General features: G+C 42.5%; 7 protein-coding genes across 7 annotated transcripts; 6 read left to right on the forward strand and 1 right to left on the reverse strand.

Annotated features, from left to right (window-relative positions):
• The first annotated feature begins 366 nt into the window (after positions 1-366).
• On the forward strand, positions 367-2,909 carry LOC108112280 (putative inorganic phosphate cotransporter). Its single transcript, XM_017222102.1, has 4 exons — positions 367-422; positions 1,044-1,180; positions 1,244-2,326; positions 2,444-2,909. The coding sequence occupies exons 1-4, from the start codon at positions 401-403 to the stop codon at positions 2,747-2,749; spliced, it is 1,548 nt and encodes a 515-aa protein (XP_017077591.1). The 5' UTR covers positions 367-400; the 3' UTR covers positions 2,750-2,909.
• An 897-nt stretch (positions 2,910-3,806) lies between these two features.
• On the forward strand, positions 3,807-6,076 carry LOC108112252 (putative inorganic phosphate cotransporter). Its single transcript, XM_017222073.1, has 4 exons — positions 3,807-3,941; positions 4,273-4,409; positions 4,466-5,557; positions 5,622-6,076. The coding sequence occupies exons 1-4, from the start codon at positions 3,920-3,922 to the stop codon at positions 5,916-5,918; spliced, it is 1,548 nt and encodes a 515-aa protein (XP_017077562.1). The 5' UTR covers positions 3,807-3,919; the 3' UTR covers positions 5,919-6,076.
• Positions 6,077-6,854: 778 nt separating this feature from the next.
• Positions 6,855-8,891, forward strand: LOC108112139 (putative inorganic phosphate cotransporter). Its single transcript, XM_017221887.1, has 4 exons — positions 6,855-6,876; positions 7,349-7,485; positions 7,540-8,613; positions 8,667-8,891. Exons 1-4 carry the CDS (start codon positions 6,855-6,857, stop codon positions 8,889-8,891), a joined length of 1,458 nt encoding a protein of 485 aa, XP_017077376.1.
• Positions 8,892-9,261: 370 nt separating this feature from the next.
• On the forward strand, positions 9,262-11,225 carry LOC108112304 (putative inorganic phosphate cotransporter). The gene is made up of 4 exons (XM_017222130.1): positions 9,262-9,325; positions 9,603-9,739; positions 9,793-10,866; positions 10,932-11,225. Exons 1-4 carry the CDS (start codon positions 9,304-9,306, stop codon positions 11,163-11,165), a joined length of 1,467 nt encoding a protein of 488 aa, XP_017077619.1. The 5' UTR covers positions 9,262-9,303; the 3' UTR covers positions 11,166-11,225.
• Positions 11,226-13,094: 1,869 nt separating this feature from the next.
• On the forward strand, positions 13,095-14,949 carry LOC108112302 (putative inorganic phosphate cotransporter). The gene is made up of 3 exons (XM_017222128.1): positions 13,095-13,325; positions 13,386-14,459; positions 14,531-14,949. The coding sequence occupies exons 1-3, from the start codon at positions 13,167-13,169 to the stop codon at positions 14,786-14,788; spliced, it is 1,491 nt and encodes a 496-aa protein (XP_017077617.1). The 5' UTR covers positions 13,095-13,166; the 3' UTR covers positions 14,789-14,949.
• A 1,949-nt stretch (positions 14,950-16,898) lies between these two features.
• On the forward strand, positions 16,899-18,767 carry LOC108113121 (putative inorganic phosphate cotransporter). The gene is made up of 4 exons (XM_017223622.1): positions 16,899-16,941; positions 17,004-17,549; positions 17,840-18,495; positions 18,555-18,767. The coding sequence occupies exons 1-4, from the start codon at positions 16,908-16,910 to the stop codon at positions 18,765-18,767; spliced, it is 1,449 nt and encodes a 482-aa protein (XP_017079111.1). The 5' UTR covers positions 16,899-16,907.
• LOC108113120 (spatacsin) lies at positions 18,759-24,746 on the reverse strand. Its single transcript, XM_017223621.2, has 6 exons — positions 23,569-24,746; positions 21,999-23,471; positions 20,464-21,936; positions 19,346-20,403; positions 19,122-19,283; positions 18,759-19,062 (listed from the first exon to the last, which is right to left on the reverse strand). Exons 1-6 carry the CDS (start codon positions 24,628-24,630, stop codon positions 18,843-18,845), a joined length of 5,448 nt encoding a protein of 1,815 aa, XP_017079110.1. The 5' UTR covers positions 24,631-24,746; the 3' UTR covers positions 18,759-18,842.
• Positions 24,747-24,911: the final 165 nt, after the last annotated feature.

The raw sequence follows: 24,911 nt of genomic DNA on the forward strand, positions 1-24,911 counted from the left end.
TGGATATGACTGAAGAGGCTGATCAGTTGGCTATGTAAGAAGATGTTTTCGACCGGTTGATGGTGTCATTCCATTTAGATCACATCCTGATTACAAGCTTCTTAGCCAACCTAAAAGCCATTCGTTGTCTGCATGCCTACTTATCCGTAGTGGAATCGCTATCGCACTTCTAGTCGAGTACAAACCATCGGTTCCATTGTTGCGTATTACCTTATCAATATCGTGTTTATGAAGTGCCCTGATTTGGAGCTCATTAAGCGGGTTTTACTTGAAAGCTGATGACGGTTTCGATTGGCTCTTTAATAGAAAATGGAAGGTGTAAAGCGAACTGTCTGCATTGTTATAGTTGAGTTTTATTTAAATCATTAGCGTGTGTGGTTCGATTTAAAGTAGTGCGGATATGACAGCGGAAATCAATAAGGGTTAGTGGTCATCAAGGTCCTTAAAGAGTCCTGGTTGAAGCTGAAAACTTTCTGTTTATGATATTCCAAGGCTGCTAACTAATAATATTTAAACAAAGTGTAATTTAAAATATTCCAATTAAATAGTGTAGCAAAAAGCATTCTCATAGTGAGTTGCATAATCTAAAATAATGGATTTTGTGTTACTTTTATTTCTTAGTAGTTCAACGTGGCAACTGTTACTAACTAATTCATTAGCCCTAAAACAGTGGCGAAATTAGCATTTCGCTTAAGGGGATTAAGTTAATTTTTCGTAGCATACTTTTTAATACTTTTTAAATAATTTTCCACTTGAGGATGGTACTTGAAATCAAAGTCCATTTCGCTTAACCTCTCCCTGTTAATTAATAACTAATTAATCTGAAGGGCCGTTGAAGTCCATTAATTTCTTAATCATATCATTAGGCTTCTTAAGATCTTTGATTCAAGTGGTTTCTGAGAACCTTAACCGTTTTTCTCTGTAGAGATATAGGAAGAAAGCGAAAACAGCCAATTGATTGGGATTACTTTTAGCTTACAGTTCTCAGAGTAGGGAGACCCACTTAAGTATGAAAATTAAAGGACTTATTTCTTATCAAACAGGTCCGATGCTTGGCCAGCGCCACATGCAGTCTTTCTTGCTGTTCTCAGCAATCGTGGTCAACTTTTTAACCAAGTTCAATGCCGGAGTGGCGGTTGTGGCAATGACCGATGCGGAAAGTTCTAACCCGGATTTTCCTGTAAGTTTAAAAATTCTTATACGAAGAGAAGTACATTCAGTTAATTACATTGAATTTTATTAGGAATATGATTGGAACGAAATGGAGCGGTCTTACATACTGTCCAGTTTCTTCTGGGGATACATATTGACACAATTCTTGGGTGGATGGCTGTGCAAACGTTATGGAGCCAGGATTACCATGTTTGTGTCCACCCTTGGTTCGTCTGTTCTGGTTGTACTGGTTCCCTGGTGCGTTTCCTGGGGTGGCTGGCAGGCGTATTGTGCTCTTCGAATGGCAATGGGTCTCTTCCAAGGATTCGTCTTTCCCTGCATTCACGCTCACTTGGCCAACTGGTGTCCGGTGAATGAGCGTAACCGGCTAGGAGCCTTGGCCAACATGGGCATCGATGTTGGAACCCTGGTGGCAATGTTTGCCAGTGGATTAATTGCAGCCTCAAGCATCGGATGGCCCGGAATCTTCTACGTGTCCTGCGGTTCAGGAGTTTTCTGGTGCATCCTTTGGTGGATTTTCGGAGCGGACACTCCCAGTAAATGCAATTTTATTAGCGAAGCGGAAAAGAACTATATCGAGACATCAATCAGATCCACTCACAAGGCACAGGGTGCCTCTTCCAGCGAAATTCCAGTTCCCTGGAAGGCCATTTGGACATCGATTCCTTTCTGGGCTTATATGATCACCAAATGCTGCCAATCATGGGGATTCTCCACCCTCCAGACTGAGATGCCAGCCTATATGAACGGAGTTCTGCTGATGGACATGAAGAAAAACGCTCTCTATTCGGCTTTGCCTTATTTAGCCTCCTGGATTATGGCCTTCGTCTATCTGATCATCGCCGATATCCTGCTGACCAGAGGCATTATGTCAATCACCGGTATCCGCAAAACTATTAACTCAATTGCATTCTTCGTGCCCGCTGCTGCACTGATTGGAGTCGGCTTTTTGGATAGTGACCAGAAGACCCTTGCTGTGGTGTTGATGTGCGCCAATGTGGGAGTCAATGCTGGATCTACGATTGGGTCTACTATAAACACCATTGATTTGTCTCCTAATCACGCTGGCATCCTTATGGGAATCGCAAATACTGCTTCCAACGTTATACCTATTATTACGCCAATCCTTGTCGGACTTATGGTGAAAGATAGCGTAAGTATGCATGTTATATATGTTAAATATGCAATTTTCGTAAAAAATCAATAGACTTATGTGAAATATAGTAAGTTAACTTCCTATGTAATAACTCCCTAATTGTATCATTCACAGCATGATCGCCAGCAGTGGCAAACTGTGTTCATCATATCCGCTGTCGTGTTTGTTGTGGGCGACTTAATCTATCTCGCCTTTGGTCAAATGGTCAGTCAACCATGGGATGCACCCGATTTTCTGGATAATCAGCGATCCTCCAAACTGCAAGAGGAAGGGAACTCCAAGGCTTTGGAATCCAAGCAGAGCGAGAAATTGGAGGAAGCAAACCTGAGCGGGAAATCGGAAGAAGAACAACAGAACGATAAATTGCAGGAAGTGAAGTTAAAGGATATAAATTCTGAGACTCCTAGCGAGAAACTGTAAGATCATGTGTAAGTCAAACTATATACAGATCGAAAAACTCACGGCTGGTCCGCAACTTGTTTACGTTCTTTTTTCACAAGTGTATAAATTAATATAGTTATAAATGTATTCCCCATGAGTAAGTTAAGTTATAAAATAAAAACACTTAAATTAGTTTAAATGCTGCTTTCTTTACAACTTTCTTTCTAACAAGAAATAAGTTTACATTTAATTGGATAGGCAGCGTTCAAGTTCCATGGATGTATTCTAATCAGATCACCTTAAATCAAAGTATGCTCCTCTACCGAATGAATGTGGTAAATAACATCAGGTTGGTAACTGATATTTTTAGTGTTAAAAGTTTTATTTAGACCAAAAAGTATTCTTAGATTATAAATACTTTAAATTGAAAGATCGAAATCACATCGTAAATACATAAGAATCAATATAAATGCTCTTTTCAAGCCGGATATAGATGTTATGTGCACACGCGTACTCTCAAGTGTTTGTTTTATTTCCTAGTATAGAGCCATTACAAGGTCTTGAAAAAGTTCAAGTGTGTATAAGGTATTTCCGAAAGGTCGCTCGTGCCAGACGCCCTGATTGATTGGACAACTTTTGCTATCAGTCGAGGTGCTTCAATCGTAATCTTTGCGATGTTTTGGGATGGGTTTTCAGCACAAGTCTGAAGGATCCCACGGGTAAGCATGATGCAGATAATTGGCATTGACCACCGATAAGATTAAACTTAAGTCTCAGCCACTGAAGAGGCCGGACAGATATCGCGGCTTTGACGGGCAACAGTCGATAGAAAATCAATGACGTCTTCAGAGTTTTACGACTACTCTACTTCAAGGGGGCCTTTCCCTTTCTATTCAGTATCGCATCCGGATTTCAAGCGCCTACCCACGACCCACCCATCTACCACCACCTTCAAAGCCATTCGTCTGACGCTATCAGTGCTCTACGACTACGATTTTTCGGTTTCATTGTTGCTTTTCCGCCTTATCAATATCGTGTTTGTGGAGTGCGCTGATTTGGTGTCCATTTAGCGGGTATCACTTGAAAACTGACAGCTGGTTCGATTAGCTCTCCGATGAAATGGAAGGTGTAAAGCTAGCTGGCTGCGAGCTAAGAGTTGAGTTTAATTTCGATCCTTACCGGGAGTGGTACTAATTAAGTAGTGCGGATATGACGGCGGAAACCAATACGGGTTAGTTGAGGGTCCTGAAAAGGTCCTGCTTAAGGTCTCTGAAATATAAACTAATGGAATCTTTCTTCTTGGCAACGGTTTCCAATTTAAAACTTTTAAAAAGCAATTAATCTGATTTTAAAGTCTTTAAATTGCCTTATCAAATCTTAAAGTAACTTAAGCCTTTGATTTAAGTGTTTTTCAAACTGGTAAGCAACTGGTTACCATCGAAAAATATATGGAGGAAGCAAAAACTGAACAGCCGATCGATAAGGTTTTTTGGGCCAAACAGTGGGGGAGTTTTGAGACCCACTTAAGTGCGTTACTTATGGGATTTATTTTTGATTGATAGGTCCGATGATCGGCCAGCGGCATTTACAGGCCTTTTTGCTCTTCCTGTCTATTGTGGTCAATTACATGGCCAAGTTCAATGCTGGAGTGGCTGTGGTGGCAATGACAAATGCCGAGAATACTAACCCGAATTTTCCTGTGAGTTTAAATGGGTTTTCCTTAAATCCTTTAACTAATTTTGCGATTTTCGATAGGAGTACGATTGGAACGAAATGGAGCGGTCTTACATACTGTCCAGCTTCTTCTGGGGATACATATTGACACAATTCCTTGGCGGATGGCTCTGCCGACGGTACGGAGCCAGGATCACCATGTTTGTCTCCACCATTGGATCTGCTCTCCTGGCCTTACTGCCGCCCTGGTGTGTTTCCTGGGGTGGCTGGCAGGCTTATTGTGCCATTCGGATGTCAATGGGACTTTTTCAGGGTTTCCTGTTTCCCTGTATCCATGCTCACTTGGCCAACTGGTGTCCGGTGAATGAACGAAATCGTCTAGGAGCCTTGGCCAACACGGGTATAGACTGTGGAACTTTGGTGGCCATGTTTGCTAGTGGACTACTGGCAGCCTCAAGTGTAGGTTGGCCTGGAATCTTCTACGTTTCCTGTGGCGTAGGTGTTTTCTGGTGCATCATCTGGTGGATTTTTGGAGCCAACACCCCAAGGGAGTCCAAGTTCATCAGCGAAGCAGAACTGAACTATATTGAGACTTCGATCAACTCCAGTCGCAAAGCAGAGGAGGCAGAGCAAAAGGCCACTGGACGAATTCCCGTTCCATGGAAGGCCATTTGGACCTCGATTCCCTTTTGGGCTTTGATGATCACCAGGTGCTGCCAGTCCTGGGGATATTCCACCCTCCAGACCGAGATGCCAGCCTACATGAATGGTGTCCTACTGATGGACATGAAGAGCAATGCTCTTTACTCGGCTCTCCCGTATTTAACCTCTTGGATTATGGCCTTCGTCTATCTGATCATCGCTGATATCCTGCTGACCAGAGGCATTATGTCCATTACTGGCATCCGCAAAAGTGTGAATTCGATAGCGTTCTTTGTTCCCGCTCTTGCCCTGATTGGAGTCAGCTTCTTGGACAGTACCCAGAAGACCCTTGCTGTGGTGCTTATGTGTGCCAATGTGGGGGTCAATGCTGGCTCTACGATTGGAAGTACTATCAACACCATTGATTTGTCTCCTAATCACGCTGGCATTCTCATGGGTATTATTAATACTGCTGCTAATGTTGTGCCTATTTTGACGCCCCTGCTCGTAGGAATCATCGTCAAGGATGATGTGAGTTTATTACCATATTCGAAGAAATCTGAATCTTCTAATCTTCTATTTTTATCTTTAACAGCACGATCGCGAACAGTGGCAAATTGTGTTCATCATATCCGCCGCCATCTTCTTTGTGGGTAACATAATCTACCTAGCCTTCGGTCAAATGGTTAACCAGCCTTGGGATGCACCCGATTTTATGGATAAGCAGCGTTCCTCGAATCTACAAGAGGAAGGAAATTCCAAGGCCCTGGAAGCACAGCAAAGTGAGAAATTAGAGGAAGCGAAGCGTAAGGAAAGTGAAGCTGGCCTAGAAAGCAATGGAACCAAAACCAATGACGTAACTGAGGAAAGCCTTGACCACAACTCAATTTGAAATCATGGGAATATCAAATTTTACCTCGAAACCTAGGAATTTTACTCCCGGCTGGACCGGAACTCTTTTTTATCAATAGTTTTTATTCAGTAGCTAAAAATAAGTCATATATTTTCCCAATGATTGCATTAAGTTGTAAATATAGATTTTTTAATGAATGACTCTACGACCTTGTTGACTTACCTTTCGGAATTGAGACCATCAAGGCAGCGCCATCTCACTTCATTATCAATGAACACTGATTACTATAGGAAACATTGATCGTAAATAAGCAAGCAATTGACGTGGGCGTCATGTGAAAAGAAGATCGATTGGTTCTCCAATTAGTATGACATATGTTTTAGCTACCAGCAAATTGAATTCTGATAAGACGAGATGTCGTACAAACGCGGTCTTTCGATAAGTACGTGGGAACATTCTTCTCAGAGATAATACAGGCCATACCTACATTACTCTGACCTTTGAGTTGTTTTGCTTCTTTCAAATGATATGTGGCTTTTCCAGATGCTAAAGATATCAGCTTATCATGTTGAGAACCCTAAAATTAATATTAACTAAGGTCAGTTTTTCAAAAATTTAAAACACTGATAACATTTGGGATAATAATACATAGTACAAATTTGCTTGACTTTATTAGTGTTGTTAGTAGATTTGCTGTATCTGCAAATTATATTTACTAATCTCAGAGTAATCACCAGCATTTCTATTTTCGGTGGTTTATGATCCTAATCGCGTGCCAGGTTCTCTATACTCTCTGTTTTAGTACGCACGCGTTAGAGTCTTATCAGAGGATAATCTGATTGATTAGCTGGGAGTCGATTAAAAACTCGTATGATTAAAATCGCGGCAGGGTGCGGTATTCCAACGGTTCACTCGAGTTCAATTCGTCAACCATTTCGGCCGTCAAAGGGTCAATTCCCCATTAACATTTCAAGGATGTCAGCTGAAATAAATAAAGGTAAGGAAAACTATTTTCCAACGCTGCAATTTGCTAATTAAATAAATGTTAAATCAACTAACAGAAATTTAAGAATCTACCAAAAAAAGAATATTATTTTGTGTTGATCGAGTCAACGGTTATATTTCCTAATTTAATCAGTAAGAAAGTAAAATTAATACGAAAAGTACTTTAAAAGTAAATGTTGATTAGGGAAAGGGAAATTTATAAACTTTTTAAGTGCTCGGCGCCTAAAATAAAATTTCTGCTGAGAACAAATTATGGACTTTAATCGTTGTACTTGGAAAATGTCTATAAACATAACATACTTTGCAGGTTTCGTTGGCTGATAAACCCCCGCCCAATTCGCCAGCTGGTGAACCAGTTGAGTTATGATAACATTTCTTAAGTGGACTTCAGATTTTTCTCTTGCCTACCTACCTTCGAATTCTGAAGTACTAGCGATAACAACAATATTTATTTGCGATTACAGGACCCCTGCTGGGAATGCGACATGTTCAGACCTTGCTGATTTTCCTCAACATAACTTGTTTGTATATCGGACGCCTGAATGTGGGAGTATCCGTTGTGGCCATGACAAATGCGGAGTCTACAAATCCGAAATTTCCAGTAATATTTTAGATTCTATAATTATCCTTTCGCTTAACAGTTTCCTTATTTCAGGAATATGATTGGAACTTGACAGAAAAGTCGTATATACTCTCCAGCTTCTTTTGGGGATATATTTTCACCCAGTTCCTGGGAGGGTATCTCTGCAAGCGGTATGGAGTCAAGAGTGTCATGCTCTGGGGATCCTTTGCCTCGGGCGTCTTTAGTGCTTTGACACCGCTTTTCATCAGCTTTGGCGGATGGCGAGCTTACTGCGGCATAAGAGTCCTGATGGGCTTTGCTCAAGGACTGATCTTTCCCTGCATTCACCAGCATTTGGCCAGATGGTCACCTCCGAACGAGAGAAATCGTTTGGGAGCTCTTAGCCACACGGGAATCGAGTGCGGAAACGTGTGTGCCATGTTCTTGAGTGGAATGATAGCCAAGAGCCCTATTGGATGGCCAGGAATATCGTATGTCTCAGCTGGATTGGCCTTTACATGGTGTGCATTCTGGTTCTTGTTCGCCGCCAATAACGCTGTAGAATCGCGTTACATAGGAGAAGCGGAACTAAACTATATCGAATCGTCTTTGAAACATAACGAGGACTACCACAAGACCATCATTCCGATTCCCTGGAAGGCTATTTGGACCTCGACTCCGTTCTTGGCTCTTCTGGTGGCTCGTTGCTGCGAGACCTGGGGTCTGAGTACCCTACAGGCCGAGATACCAACCTATATGAACGGCGTTCTTGATATGGACATGAAAAGCAATGCATTCTTTTCGGCGTTACCGTTTTTGGCCATGTGGGTTATGTCGTATGTTTACCTGATTACAGCCGACGTTTTGCTTGCCGGAAACAGGCTGAGTCTAACGGCCCTTCGAAAGACCTTCAACTCGATGGCCTTTTGGATTCCCTGTGCCACCTTGATTGGTATTGGTTTCCTGGACCAGGAACAGAGGAATCTAGCCATTGCTCTGATGACCATCAGTGTGGGTGTGAACAGTGGTGCTACGATTGGTACCTCCCTGAACACCATAGATCTATCACCGAATCACGCCAGTATCCTTATGGGCATAGTGAATACAGCCGCGAATGTGGTTCCCATAGTAACACCCCTGGTTGTAGGTGTAATCGTCGAGGAGGAAGTAAGACTCTTTATCTTAATAATCTGGCACTTTTTAACACTTTTCCATTTCAGTCAAATCGTTCGGAGTGGCAAATCGTTTTCATCATCGCCTCAGTGCTCTTCTTTTTCGGAAATTGCGTATTTTTGTTCTTTGGCACGGCTGTGTCTCAGCCTTGGGATGCGGAGGACTTTCTCCAATTGAAGCAGCCTGAACTGGGTATAATGCCAGCTAATCGCGAAGCATCCAAAGATAACCACGAAATGCCTAAAGAAGTTTTAGGGTCACTAAATAGTTAATGGAGATGTATCATTTTTCATATTTATATTATATATGAAATCTTGTAAACGTTATAATATTCATAATTTGTATACTCGTATAATAATAAATATTGTTCTTTATTTATGATTAGTCTAACTAATATCCTAAGTATTTATCAGGGTGGCACTATTTCTGATATGACGTATTCATATAATTTTTGTAAATTTAATTTGTAAAAAAATCCTAATTTTTGAGGTCGCTTTTTCATCAAAGTTAAATATTTGCCCGCGATTTGACCTTATCGATTAATAACGTTGCAGATAAGCCAAAACGGCTTATCGGCTTATTCGATTTGGATTTAAATCAACATGATGTTACTGCAGCCATTCACTTTTTAACCTACTGTGCTACGGATCGGTCGATTAGAAGTGGTTGCCAATTAAGTCCACGATGACGGCAGAGATTAACAAAGGTGTGTGTTAAATTAAAATCCTTCCGCTTGGATCGGCATTTGTGAATGGATTAGGCGCCCCACGAACCTAACACGATTTATACGCCCTTCAGAAGTCAGACATTGTCCTCCACCTGAGAAATACCTGGGTTATTCGCACGCCCATTGAGTGGTCATAAATCATTCCAATTATGGCTGCGATAACGAAGTCTCAAGAGCAATTCAGATTTATTTGCCCAACTGCTTGCCGGCAGGAAGTACTCGCGATAATGGCAGTTGTGTTTCTTTATTTTTGCAGGACCCGTGGTGGGCATGCGGCATGTCCAGGCCCTACTGATCTTCCTCAACATAACTATTATGTTCATAGGTCGCCTGAATGTGGGTGTGTCCGTGGTGGCAATGACCAATGCGGAAACAACAAATCCAAACTTTCCCGTAAGAACTTGACTGGTATAAAAAGAAACGGCTAACCTCTTATCCCCCCATAGGAATACGACTGGACGGAGGCTGAGAAGTCTTATATACTCTCCAGTTTCTTTTGGGGATACATATTCACCCAGTTCCTGGGAGGTTACCTCTGCAAGCGTTTCGGAGTGAAGAGTGTGATGTTCTGGGGTGTCTTTGGATCTGGAGTGTGCAGCGCTTTGACTCCCCTTTTCATCGGATTCGGAGAATGGCAGGCGTACTGTGGAATCCGGGTGATTATGGGTCTGGCGCAGGGCGTGGTGTTCCCCTGCATTCATCAGCACCTGGCCAAGTGGTCTCCTCCGGCTGAACGAAACCGCTTGGGTGCTCTTAGTCACACTGGTATCGAGTGCGGCAATGTGAGTGCCATGTTCTTGAGTGGAATGATAGCGAAGAGCTCGTTGGGATGGCCTGGAATCTCGTATGTCTCGGCTGGAGTGGCTTTCTTGTGGTGTGCATTGTGGTTCACCTTTGCCGCCAACAATCCCACAGAATCTCGTTTTATTGGACAAAATGAACTGCACTACATCGAGTCGTCTCTAAAGCACAATGAAAAGTACCATAAGACCATTATCCCCATTCCCTGGAAGGCGATATGGACCTCGGCTCCATTCCTGGCCCTACTGATCGTACGATGCAGTGAAAACTGGGGACTGAGCACTCTGCAGGCTGAGATTCCATCCTACATGAACGGAGTCCTCGACATGGACATGAAGAGCAATGCCTTCTTCTCAGCACTTCCATTCCTGGCCATGTGGTGCATGTCGTATATATATCTGATCACAGCCGATGTTCTCTTGAGTAAGAACACAGTTTCCCTGACTGTATTAAGGAAAACCTACAACTCGATAGCCTTCTGGATTCCTGCTGCCACTTTGGTGGGCATTGGCTTCCTGGATAAAGATCAGAAGAATTATGCCATCGCCTTAATGACCATCAGTGTGGGCGTGAACAGTGCCCAAACCATTGGCAGTGTCTTAAACACCATTGATCTATCTGAAAACCATGCCAGCATTCTGATGGGAATTGTGAATACAGCTGCGAATTTCGTGCCAATAGCTACTCCTTTAGTGGTTGGTTGGATTGTAGAGGATAATGTAAGTATCTGAAAGTTTAGTGCATCTTTTATTTTTTGTTTTGTATCTTCTATATTTCCTTTTAGTCTGATCGAACCGAATGGCAGATTGTGTTCATCATCGCATCTGTAATCTTCTTTGTGGGCAACTGCGTTTACCTGTTCTTTGGCACGGCTGTAACTCAACCCTGGGATGCCGAAGACTATCTTCAAATTAAAGAACCTGAGCTTGCCCAAGGACCTGCCAGTCTTGCGAAACCTAAACAGGATTTCTCTTTGAAAATCAACGAAAACACCAAAGATAATGCCACAAATAGATAGTTCCAGTTTTATATGCTTTATTCCAAATTTACATATTATATATAGGCATGTTAGGATAGATTTAAGTTATTTACGCTAACTCAAAAATAAAATAGTTGGTACTCAAATTTTATTAGTTTTTCAGAATAGAAAATTACACTATTAACAACATAACAGATAACAACATATATCAGCAAAGTTATACGTTCTAACTAAATTTAAATTTGACTCACAACTATTGGGATTCCTTGGAATACAAATCATTATAGCCAACCGATAAAGGAGATAGTACATGGATGGGAAACGTTACTGAAGTATTTTAACGGTTGATACTTTAATTAGTTTTTAGCGCTCTCTAGATTTTAGAAATTTTTAAGGCTGTTAAGTGCTATTTGTAATTGCCATAAATAGTTAATGCTAGAAGTTCGATTACGATGTCTGAAGAGCCTTTCTAGGTAATATAGACATTTTTAAGATTACAGAACACTCTGTGGTTTGCATATGCCATATAGTCTTTAGAACCATACGTATATGGATAGCCATTGTTCAGTTTTAAGAAACGATCTGTGTAAACTAAAACTCAATTAAATAAAATATCGCAAAAAAATCAGATGCTGCTTCAATATAAAACGATTTTTAGATCTGAATAATAAAAAGTTTACCTTTAGTACCTAATTTATTAGAACTAATTGTTTGCTTACATTCCAATCCTACTAATAAAACCTAGCATTAGCATTCGTTCGTCTTAAGGATTGATCTTTGTCAACACACTTTATGTAAGATTACAAAATCTGCAAGAGATAAAATATCACTTAAAACAATATATAGATGTGAAGTGTACATTAAATTTTAGTCTATAAATATTTTCAGTTGTGACTAGTATTTACTTTTCTTATAGTTATAATTTGTTTTAACTGATAAGTTAGAGTAAAGTTCTTATTGCTTACTATCGCCGGCGTAATTTTTGTTTGGGGAATGCCATTTCGGAACCAGAGGTATTTAGCAGAGCTGCCCAAAGCTTTAAAAAAACAAAACAATTTTGATTCTTTTGCGACGATCAGAAAACACCTTAGAGAGCTTTTGAATCCCTAAAAAGATAATAAAAGCTCCTAAGGTAATCTAAACTCAAGTACATTCAGCTTTGGCTCATAACACACTCAGCGAAGTTAAGGGGAATCACTGGCGAACTGGAGTGCAAAGGCATTGGTTTGGCTAAGATTAGAGTTTTCTTTAATTTAAAATTCTACAATAAATTGACAGGAACATTATAAATACTTTGGCAGAGTGGCTGGGCATAACATCGATTAGATTATTTTTTATTTAACTGGTAGCATCGCTGCTCAGCTGCGTTCCACGAGATTAAAGCCATAAAGAATCGTATTCCAAAAACTAAATAAAATCTTTCATTTATGGCCTCTCTTCTGGCTTTGGTTAAAGTTTGCCTTTTTGCTCTTTCCGCTTTCCGTTTTAAGCTTTCAGCGGATTGAATTTATTTTCACTGGGACCTAATGTCTGTTGAACAAAAAGGTTAGTTGATAATCGGGCTATAAATCTTTTGGGCAAATAAACACGTCGCTGGCAAAAATGGAGTGTTGGGGGTGGGTGTGTGTGTGTTTTTTTTTCAGCTACTACTTTGTGTAAATCCATCAATATTTACTGATAATACGTAGGAACATATGCATATGCTTTTTCAACAGGCTGGAGAATAGTACAATGGATCGGATACGTCAGACGGCTTCTGGAACGAGGAGTTGCGTCAAAGTTTTCCCGATCTTGTTTGTCACAGAACCATCTCTCTGGGGACTCACCTGCGAGTCCCCGGGCAAACAAAAAACAAATGTGAATGATATCGTCAAGAGGTCTAGCCGAAACTTTCAAAGCTTTCCGCTGTCGTATAAATGTTGGGAATACAATGGCGATTGGGTTTAGAACCATTCTACCAATCTAGCAGTGCAGACCTCGAGGTAAACTCGACAAATAAGTGTTCTTAGTGGACTAGCTTCCTGGTTTTACTTGGTGATCATGACCCATAAACCATGCAAGGGCCCTCGCCTGGGCGTCAGACATCTTCAGTCGTTTTTGCTCTTTCTTGGCCTGACTGTGATGCACATCGCCCGTCTAAATGTCAGTGTGGCCATAGTGGCCATGACCAATGCGGCTACCACGAATCCGAATTTTCCGGTAAGTTCAAAGTGATAAGTTTAGCTATACATGTTAGCTGACGTGGCTGCTTTCCCTCAGGAATACGAATGGACGGAAAAACAAAAGTCGTATATTCTCTCCAGTTTTTATTGGGGCTACATCCTGACCCTCTGTCCTGGCAGCTTCCTGTGCCGTCGGTATGGCGCCAAAGTGGTCCTCTTCGTGGCCAGTTTTGGCACAGCCGTGTTCAGTTTGATGACTCCGTGGTGCATTACGTGGGGAGGATGGCAAGTGTTTTGTGCCATCCGAATCCTTCAGGGCTTGTTTCAGGGAGTGATCTTTCCCTGTGTAACAGAACACTTGGCCATGTGGTCACCACCAGAGGAGAGGAATCGACTTGGTGCCTTCAGTTACACGGGCACTGATTGCGGCACAGTGTTGGCCATGTTCATTAGTGGCATGATTGCCAAGGGAGCAATGGGCTGGCCGGGTATATCCTATGTGTCCGGATCACTCTGCGCCGCCTGGTGTTTCCTCTGGCTGATATTCGCCTCCAACAATGCCACCGAATCACGATTCATTGGTGAGGCTGAGTGCAAGTATATCGAATCCTCGCTAGAACATAACGAGGATTTCCACGATCGCACGATACCCATTCCCTGGAAGGCAATCTGGACTTCTGTACCTTTCCTGGCCCTTCTGGTAACTCGGTGTGCAGAAACCTATGGGCTAAGCACACTGCAGGCAGAAATACCATCCTATATGAATGGAGTTCTCAACATGGAAATCCAGAGCAATGCGGTATTCTCATCGCTACCCTTCTTGGCCATGTGGCTGTTGTCCTATGTCTATCTGATTGCCGCCGATGTGCTGCTCAAAAAGAAAATCCTTTCCCTGACTGGCGTGAGAAAGGTGTTCAATACGCTCTCCTTCTGGATTCCAGCTGCCGCCCTGATTGGCATTGGATTCCTTAGCGAGGAGAACAAGAACCTGGCCATCATACTGATGACTGTGTCGGTGGGCGTGAACAGTGGAGCCACAATCGGAAGTTCCCTGAATTCCATCGATCTGTCACCCAATCATGCTGGCATATTGATTGGCTTGAGCAATACGGTGGCGAATGTTATTCCCATCCTCACACCACTGATTGCCGGAGAGATCGTGGCCGATAAGGTGAGTCAACCATCAAAAAATAGGAAAAAACCCAAATCAAAAACAATAATAAATATTTCCCAATTTTATAGCACAATCGCGGGCAATGGCAGATCGTTTTCGGACTAGCAGCTGTCATTTTCTTCGTGGGCAACGTTGTCTTCATCATTTGGGGAACAGCCAAGGCGCAGCCCTGGGATGCAGATGACTACTTGAAACCCAAAGATCCAGAATCGGCATGCGAAAAGACGGAGAAAAGTACTCCCGCAGAGGTCGCACCACCCATCGATCCGGTTCTAGAGCAGCAAATCAGTTGGCCGGAGAGGTATACGGCAAAAGCCATCGAGTGATTTGTGGCGGAAGTGGCCGACGCCCATAAGAATTGCTTTTGTTAATCAGTATTAACCATAAGTAGGCTGTAATTTATATTTATTCTATTTATAAGGCGTGACCGTAGCGCGAGGCTTAAGTAAATTATTTTCAATCGATTCGCTTTGTTGTTACCAATCGCTCGTGATTTCGGCACTCGAATCGAGGAAGAGCCCGATCGGCCAGCGCAATCTAATCACTTAATTTATCTTATAAATGTATATAAGTACCTATATTTATTCTGGATTGGATTGGCTCATGCGACCAATTGTCAATGGCTGGGGCTAATGTTGAGTGCTTTGCACCGCCTCTCTCCCATTCTCGATGGGTTCAAAAACATTTGCCACAGCTGTTTGTGAATATATTGTATATTAAAAAATATTGTGATACTTAGAAATAAACTGTTGACTTGTTTCTCCGCTCTTTGTACTTTGATATATTTGAACTAGCTGCTCGTGGCTGGGTGAGGGGACTTCTGTTGAATGGAATATGGGTTACACTTTTGATGGGTTACACTTTTGTGTACTCTATACTAGACCTGCCTCTATCCCTTTTTATAGTAAGTATCGCGTAGTAAGACGTATCTGCTCTGTTTTCACTTTCATCTGCTGGCAAATGATGGTATTTAACGATCTAATTTGTATAAACTTATAGTGACTTATAGTTTTCTGATTATAATCAGGAATATTGTTTAATTGTATTTTGATCTATTTATATTTGTGGCTACGACTAGAACCTCTTAAGATTAACGTTGTTTACCAACAACTTTGGATTTAGATTTATGTTAATTAAGGAATCCCTGCCTGGAACCAGCCTACTTTTGAGTTGAGTAAGGTCTCTGTGCCTTATCTTATCGAAAGCTAATTTGAGCAGTAATTATCGCTTAACGATCGCATTGGCGCTTTGATAAAAAGACCAGTCTAATGCCCGGAACCAAAGTGATTGTAATTAGCTCTGGCGATTGATATAAAGTGCCTGGCTGACTGCCAGCGTTATATTTGCTATGTGATAAGAGCGAATTGCCACCAGCTACTGCGGCTAGAGCAATTCACACCCGTCATTGTTATTGTTTGTTTTTATACCCAAGTTTAGCTAGCACGAGACTGTGAATTATGGGGGCAAGAATTGGAAATAGAATAGCTTACAGCTAGACTATAAAACTGTCAATAAACCAAGATGATTGACTACTGCTTATGAGATGAGCAACGCTAAGCTCCAAATTACAGGAAGTGATTTGTTTCCCTTACTAAATCTTTTGAGGATTCTTGGAACTGTAAATGTTTTAATAATATTCAAGTAATGAAAATTGAAATGTTTTTAATTAATTACAAATGTTCAACCAGCGAAAACCTGTAAAAAGTATAATGATGTCTGAAATATTATCTTCAATACACTGTGAGCCCGCTCAAAGTTTACTTTATTTTTAGAGATAACAAGTGAAAACAGATTTTAGCCCCTATCAGACGTAAAGTATGCTATGTTTTTAAACTAAGAGAAAACACATTACTCTCTTAAACATTAATGTAAAAAAAGTGCAGTTGAATGACCAACTAACAATGGCAAGCTTGAGACAGTTTGCGATAATATACTTAAAATATCTGTTAAACCATTTAGTAATGAAAAGTGCGTGATAAAGTCATTTGGTTTAATCTCATTTTTGAAAATATGAACTTTTTCGTTAAGTATGTTTAGCTTTTTTCACTTTGTTTTAAACATTAGTTATTCAATATACTTTTAAATCTTTTTGATTTTCATTTATTTTAATATTCCTAAGTTTGGTTCAAAAGTTATGCAATGTTGCTTAAATAGGTGTGGTCTCCCCTTATTTTTGCATCCTCCCATCTCCCGATTCACTTTGAGTGCATCCTTGCTAGATTACTATCATAAGAGTGTGCAATATAAATTCCTAGAACTTGGCATCATCTTAGCCATCGGCTAGAATCAAGAATTCAAGTTTCGGTTAAGCCTGTTTTTTCGATTCGGCAAGTAAACTAGTTTCGCAAGATGGTTTGGTAACAGCTACTTATTAACTTACAACGCTTTACCTAAAATTGTCAGTTTGTTAAGTCGAAGCGGCTGCAGTGGTCGTTGCGCTTCGCAATGACGATAAAATCGTTCAACTTGGTGGAAAAGGGTGAGCTGAAATGAGCTCTATGGTCATGACAAGGTCACTTTAAAAGTCTTTTGTTTTTGCAGGTCCCAAATGGGGCATTCGCCATGTGCAAGTGCTGTTCCTTTTCATATGCTCCACCTTGGTCGTGGCTCAAAGGTTCAACATGAGCGTGGCCATTGTGGCCTTCACAAATGCCAATAGTAGTAACCCAAATTTTCCGGAATATCGTTTGACGGAGCAGCAGAAGTCCTACCTCCTTAGTAGTCCCTTTTGGGGTTCTTGCTGCACTCAAATGATGAGTGGCTATCTCTCAAGTCGCTTTGGAGCCAAGCTCATGCTCCTGGGCATCATGCTAATTACCGCCCTACTCAGCATTAGCACTCCTTTTGCTTTGGCCTGGGGCGGCTGGCAGCTGCTCTTCTGGGTGCGTTTGGTGCAGGGTCTCGCGATGGGAGGCATGTGGCCGTGTCTGTACACTCATCTGGCCAAGTGGTGCCCAAAGGAGGAAGCAAATCGAATGGGCGGTGTCATGACAACGGGCTTAGATTGCGGAACCATTATGGGATTCGCCTTGAGCGGAGTACTGTCGGCATCTCCACTTGGCTGGCCCAGCACCTTCTATGTGCCAGGTAAGCTTAAAATAGTTAATCCCTAAAGACATGAATAAACTTATTTTACATAATTTATTGTACATCATTAACTTCTTTAATTAAGCTGAAAAAGCTCTGAAAAAGTATTTATTATTAGCCAAAAACTATATTTTTACGAGTTAATAAATTATAAGTTAAATTATAATAAGTTTCATAAGCCAAGGTGGATTTTAAAAATGATTACTTCACTTAAAATATATTATTTTAGAGTTTAGTCTAAGAAATTAACTTAGATATATGACTGTAATAAGCTTAATTTCCATTTGCAGGATATCTGGGGATTATGTGGTGTCTGCTTTTCCTGCGTTATGGTGCCAACAGCCCATCAGAATCAAGATTTATTTCACTGATAGAGCGCAAATTGGCACTGGAGCAGAGTCAGGTCCCACGGGGTGAGACTCCGCCGGTACCCTGGCTTCGCATCCTTACCTCACGTCCTTTTATCGTGCTGGCTCTTTCCAAAATGAGTCAGGCATGCAGCTTCTATACGCTGATGCAACAGATTCCGCGCTACATCCACGGCATCTTCCACTACAGTATTAGGGTTAATGCCCTACTCTCTGCTGTGCCCTTTGTCGTCATGCTAATGTCCTCTTATGGATTCATTTTCCTGGCTGAATACTTGACCAGACATCGAGATATACCCTTGCCTATCCTTCGGAAGACGATCAATTCATTTGCCACTTGGACTCCAGCAGTGGCACTTGTGATCTTATCCTATCTCAGCGATGAGAATGTGGTGGGCAGTATGTGCTGCCTTGTGGCAGCAACAGCTGCCATTTCTGGACAGGCTATCGGAAGTTCCCTCAACCACGTGGACTTGTCACCAAATTTTGCTGGCCTCCTTTTCGGTATCAGCAATACATTGATGTCTGCAGCTGGGGTAATATCACCCATCATTATTGGACTGACCGTTACCAATGAGGTGATAAACGACTATAAATTAAAGACAATTTATTTAAAAGTATATTTTTATAATTTCAGTCAGATCGGACGCAGTGGAGATCTGTTTTCCTTGGCATCTCTGTGATTCTGTTCCTGGGCAACTTGTTATATGTGATCTTTGGTCAAATGACTGCCCAACCATGGAATGATTTCCAATCCAAAGAGACTACTACTCAAGCATCGCCAAAAACCTTACAGCCTACCACAGCTCCCGAAGAAACCTTTTCAGTGGAAAAATTTAACTATTTTTAAGTGTATATTTGCAATAACATATTCAGTTCCAATTTTGTTGTATATAAACAGTTTAAGATCACAATGGTATATATGTCACGTATCTCCTGCAGGGTGGAATTCGCTGCGTCCGAAGTTTGTATCTCTCAGATAGTAAACTGGGGATTCGTTGATTAGGGACATTACAATAGCCTTAAATCCCAAAATGGAAGCCAACTTGTATTTGAGAATCACTGATTTGATCAGTTCCACCAGTTGGGCCAGCGACTCCTCCTGTTTTGAGTTTGTGGCATGACTTTGGATGTGCAGCAAGTAACTAAGATAGAAAGGAAAATTATTTAAGAGTAAAGAAAAAGAATCATTATACAAACTTACCCCTTCACCACCTGTTCAATCACATCGTCATTGATGCGCTGATGGCACAGATACTCCTGCAGATAGGTGCCCACCTGAAGCACAACAAATTGGGACAAGATGGCTTCGCTCCAGTTAATATCATAACCGTAGGCACGACCCAGAATCAGAGTTTGCGGAACACTGAAATTAAATCATGATTTATATATGACATTTTATTTTTTTAAAGGTAGGTAAGTAGTTACCTAAGATGGGTGTTGACCAGTTCCCGAAACTGTTCCCTTGACTTCACTCCAATCACGCTTACACACATATGGTTGGTGTTATTACCGTGCCGCTTCTCCAGTGCCTTGTTGCAGAGATCCAGCTGCATGGCCATCAGCTCCGCTCGGGAAACACTTTGCTGGGCCAGCAGGAGTTTGTTGTCTAGCAGATAGTTCTCAGTAGCATGAGTATAGTTTTCTAATGCCTGCTGCAAAAGTGTTTGAACCTCTGCAGAGCATTTCAGCTTATTGGACTGCTCGGCCAGAGCTTGAATTTTGGTAACAATCTCCTGGGCTTCAGTGGTCCACATTTCGGCCAATTCTTTGTACATAAGAAAGTGCAAGGCTGCCAGTCGAAGCAACTCTTTGCCATTCTTTGGTTGGTATTCCCTTAGGTAGCTTAGAATTCCCTGCCGAAGTCCTCCTTTCTGATCCTCATCGAACTGTCCCAGCAAGGACTCAAACTGTTCGTTCTCAATAAGCGAATCAAAGCAGTAGAACATCTCGCGGTAACGTGCTATTCCAATTAACATTCGAACAATTAGCGACCAGGACTTTGCCTTTGCCAGTTGCCCATTGAGTGATTTAGCTTTCTGGAGAACAGTTACTATGCCTTCCATGGAGCACTCGTGCACAAAACACAGGTGAGCTTTAATCAATAGCTCAACGTAAATTTGATTCTGTTTTTTGTGGGACAGAACCTGAGGAATGCCTGACAATGTTCCAGTAGGTGTTGGTGTGGGCAATCCATAGAGTTCAATTATCTTTGAAAGATTCTCGAAGGCTTCGGTCTCCTCGAAGACCTTACCTTCCTGGTAGCGGCGATAGATCTTCAAAGCATCACAATACTCTAGCAGACAATTACCCAACATAGTTGAATTGGGAACCAGCTCTAGGAACAAGTGGAAGTCTCGATCAATGCTGTGGCCCCAGAGATCAGCGTTCCTTAAAGCATTTCTTGGTTGCTCTCTGGCATGGAAAATATAAAACCGGGGACGCACGATGCAGGTGGTTAGCTCCAGAGCCAAACACTCAGCAATCTATAAGAGTAGTAAATCGGTATATAACTTGATTAACATTCTAACATTGCAAAGACTCACTTCTTTTGGTGTCATCCGTGTGGATATTTGTATATCACTGACCACCAGTAGACGCTGCAGGCAATCTTCGGCAGCGGCACTCTTCAAAAGGATGCCAGCATCCTTGGTACGCAGCACATCCAGATACTCCTTGTCCAGATACATTGCTGCCCTGTAAGCCAAAACAATCCGTCTACCAAGCTCGATACCATATTTCAGTTTTGATCCAATGCCCAATAAGGTGTCCAGCGTTTGTTGCTTCTCCTTGGAAGGAATCTCTTCGAACTCCATCGCCACACTATCCGAACAGCTATCAGATAGATCACTTTCCCAGCGGGTCATAACATTTTGGTTCAGAGTAATCCGGTTGAACTTCGGAAACGCACTCTTCTCAATTTCACCGAGCAGCTGGCGTTCCTTGCTCGACAGATTACTTATGCTTGTCATGCCCTCGGCTAGAGCCATTGCAAATACAATAAATCGAAGGTCATTCGGTCGGAATTCAAAAAGCTCTTGTAGACGCAAGGCCTCCACAATGTCGCCTTCATCCAGGAGTGTGTTTAATAAAGTATTAAGTCTGGCTTCCATATCTGAAGTTAGCTGAGTTTTATCAGATATGCTAAGGTCATCTATTCCGGCCAGTTCTTTGAGTTCCGAGAAGGATTTGTATAGAACACATCGTTCTTGGAGCATAATTTGCTCAAAGTACTCCGAGTGGTAAATGGATAACTGAGAGATCTGATCCTCGGGCAGCTGCAGATAGCACAATACCATATCGTACTCGATCTGATCGCGATCGAATGATTCATTTGGGAACAAATGGTGCTGTTTGATTACGCCAAGTGTACTCTGAAGAAGCTCATATCGTTGAAGACCCACTTGGCCAACGGAGGAAGCTGCTTGCAATAGGAAGTTTACAAGTATGGCAGGGGCCAGAGCATGCTGTTGAATATCCATTTCATACTCCTTGTGGGGTCTTAATTCTCCAGCTTCCAGTTCAGCCATCCACTTGCCATAAACAATATCACTTAACGGCAGCTGCAATAACGATGCCAATTGAAGGGCCTTGTCATAAGCGCGAGCTTCAGTAAGGGCATCCACCAGCCGTCTGTACTCTGTGCTATCCCTCCTCACCAGCTGCTCTAGATCAATGGATAGCTCACGCAGCGAGGTGGCTGCAACTCCGAAAACTTTATGTAGAAGACAGAAATCCAGCAAGTCACAAATATCGCCCACATCCGAGCGACAGATGCAATCGAGGAAACGCTGTTGCTGCAGAATGCAATCAAAATTGGACTGCAGTTGGATGAGCAGCAATCCAATGGAACGTTGCATAACTTGGTTTTTGGGCAGAGAACCACAGAGAGGCAGGGTGATTGAATTCTGGCTCCAGTTAAAAAAGTACTGTCGTAGCTCCACTATTGTGGCATCGCTGAAGTCCTCCTGGTGGGCTGTCAGATGGAGGAAACGGCATAGATGAGTAAATTTACAGTCCTGAAAAGGAAATAGAAGACAAATTTAAACACTTAACTATTTTTATAATTTGTTCTACCTACCGGTTGAAATATTTCTAGACTGTGTAGAAGAGCATTCACATGTCCACCAGCTACAGCTCCACGAATGACAGACCACACCCACTCCGATCGATTCTCCTCTCGCACCTTGGAGGCTTCCTGTAGCTGCTGATTCCACTGACCGCTGGCCACCGAGAGCCAAACGAACCAGCACCAATCCCGGTTTTGTTCGCTGAGTGTAGCTGCCAGCACAGCCAAGACAGGAATCTCCTGTCGGATGCAGTGCCTTAAGAGATTTATGCTACTACAATGCGGATTATTGCCACTCATCATTTCCAGAAACTCAGCTGTGGTAAGAATAATCTCATTTGGGAGACTATTGGTACTGCACAGTATAATTGCAAATATATCCTGCCTAGGTGTGTGTGTTAGCAAAGTACACAAGGATTGATCTGTATTCCTTTGAAGCTGTTGCATGCTGGTATCTTGATTTGAACTGTGCGAAGAGTTGGTCATCGTCTCCTGTGAGGAGTTGGTTTGGGTTTCTCCGCTACGACGAGGAGGTCTTTGGAAGCTCCTCTTATGCTGACGATCGCCAGAGGATTCATAACTCAATGCGCGAAGCAGATGCACACCGATAGAAGATGACTTAAAGTGCGGCAATAGCTTCTTGAGTTCGTTTAAGGGCAGATCAAAGTACTGAAATATGAGCAGCAAATGCCACCAGTCATTTCTGGAGGCATAGTATTCGAGCAAAGTTACTGGAAGTTTTCCAGGAGTGTCTCTGACAGCCAGACGCATAAGGGACTGATAAAGCTCCAAAGGAAACTCCTTGGAATTCGCATCCAAATGTTCGACTATATCTCGTTCCCATTCACCCAGCAATTCGGAGTAACTTTTTCCGCTTCGACGCTTCGGTAGCTTCCTCTGCAGTAGGAGGAAACTCCTTAGTGGCTGGGTATCGAAGCCCAGCATCTCGCAGCAGGCTACGCAGTGGGTTACTAGTTCCTCATCGCCGGCGTGTTGCAATGCCATTTGGGTTACCGTCTCACAGGCGTGGAAAAGCTGTGTCTTGGTAATCTGGCCATAAAGCTGAAGCTGCTCCGTGATCAGATAATAAACGGCATATGCACTTCTCTGCTGCTTTAGATAATGGGTGTAGTTCAGTTGAGATTTTCTAGCGTAACGCTGGCAGAGGCGCGCATTTGAGAAGTTGACCAGTTCCCCATGTCCAGCGGCGGCCAGAAGCGGTAGATTAACCTGCTTGAACTTTAGGAAGAGATCGTGTGCTGTTGGCAGGCCGGTACTGCTGCTTGTCGGGCCGTGATCGAATCGAGCAATCAGTGATTTGAGATAGGGCACGCGACCCAAGCTGGTCGAACTGAGGAATCCCTCTAGGGAGGGCACACTTGGCTCCTGACCCAGAAAGTCGTAGAAGGTTAACAAGGGATGCCCTTCAAAGGAGTCGGCTGTATTATGAGTTTTCTCCAAGTACGCCTGGACGCTTTTGGAAATCTAAAATAAAGTAGAGTTAACACAAATTACAGTATTTCTTTAATAATATTAGCTTAACATTGTTTTTAAAAGCTTTTAATTTTAATTCCAGACTTACCAACTCGAATCCCTCGCTGTCGGTCAAGGAATTGGTTTTTAGATCTATGATAAGGTTAATCAGAGCTTCCTGCTGTGTCTCTGTGCCCGCCAGGAGTTCCAGCGAAGCTACAGGCACACACTGCATGAGGAGCAGAGAATACTGGCCACGATCCAACAAATATTTGGCTAAAGGCTGACGGCTTAGAAGATCTGCATGTTTTCCCAAACACTCCATGGTACACAGGCGGCGTAGAAGAGATGGAATATCTCCGGTTTCATCCGAAAAAAAGTATCCTGCGCGGGCAAAGAAATTTCGTAGGACTTCGCTGGGATTTTTCAGTTGCAGAAGAGCATAATCGTACATGGTGACATCTATTTTCCAGGCCACAAAGCCCTGTTCCAAGGGTGAGAGCGATTCTTCGGCCTCGAAACCCTCCTCCTGACACCGGCACCAGCGCTGAAGCTTCGTGTGTTGGTCACTATCCACCAGGTGCTGCCAGACTAATTCTTTGGAAAGAGATCCGAGCAAGGATTCGTTGCCATTGACGAAGTAAAGTTCAACGAGAAGCACCTGCAATGTCTCCTCTGGTAATGTCATCAACGCTTCAATGTGGACACGAGGTAACTCCATCCGGTGCTTGTCCATTAGAGAATCGCACTCCCGGAGCTGCTGTACCAAAGACCAGTGATAGGCCAGTACTGGCTCCTCCTGCTCGTACATTAACGGTTCCCTATTACGTAAGTGATCCAATACAAACTCGCTTAGTTCCTCATCCTGGCATTCGCAGGCGAACTGAAAGAAGAAGCATTTGACATCCCGGTCCACATTCCGGATCACATCCTCAGCCTTGCAAACGAGTCTCTCGGAAAGAAGGCGCTGCACATATGCCTGCACCACATCGTAAAAGTAATGTCGGTACTCCGAGACGGGGATCTTTCTCTTCTGCGCCCAGTACTCCATGCACAGCTCGATGTGCTCGCCCTTGGTGGCCACCTCCTTGATGATGGTCACCTCACTGATCCCCGTCCAGTTCTTAAAGATCTTATCGCGGGCTTGAGCCTGCGCCTGGGCGGAATGCATCTTGATGGGCGGAGTTTTTGGAATGTTCTGCTGGCTTTTTACATCTCTTTGTTACGCCTCTGTGTGGGCGAACAATGCAATCAACAGTTGATAATAGGAAAAACAGCTGAATCTGCTTCCTCTTCCTCCGCGGAACTTTATGTGCAGTTAAACTAGTTCCAAAAAGCGCAGAATGATGTGAATAGAGGTTTCCCGTGCCAGCTTTTTTATTTTCGATCCAATCCATTCATAAAGTATGTTTAAGTATTATGTTTAAAAAATTAAAAAATTATACATTTAAC

This window comes from Drosophila eugracilis, unplaced genomic scaffold (assembly GCF_018153835.1).
Source record: "Drosophila eugracilis isolate 14026-0451.02 unplaced genomic scaffold, ASM1815383v1 contig_90, whole genome shotgun sequence".
NCBI classification, from domain to species: domain Eukaryota; kingdom Metazoa; phylum Arthropoda; class Insecta; order Diptera; family Drosophilidae; genus Drosophila; species Drosophila eugracilis.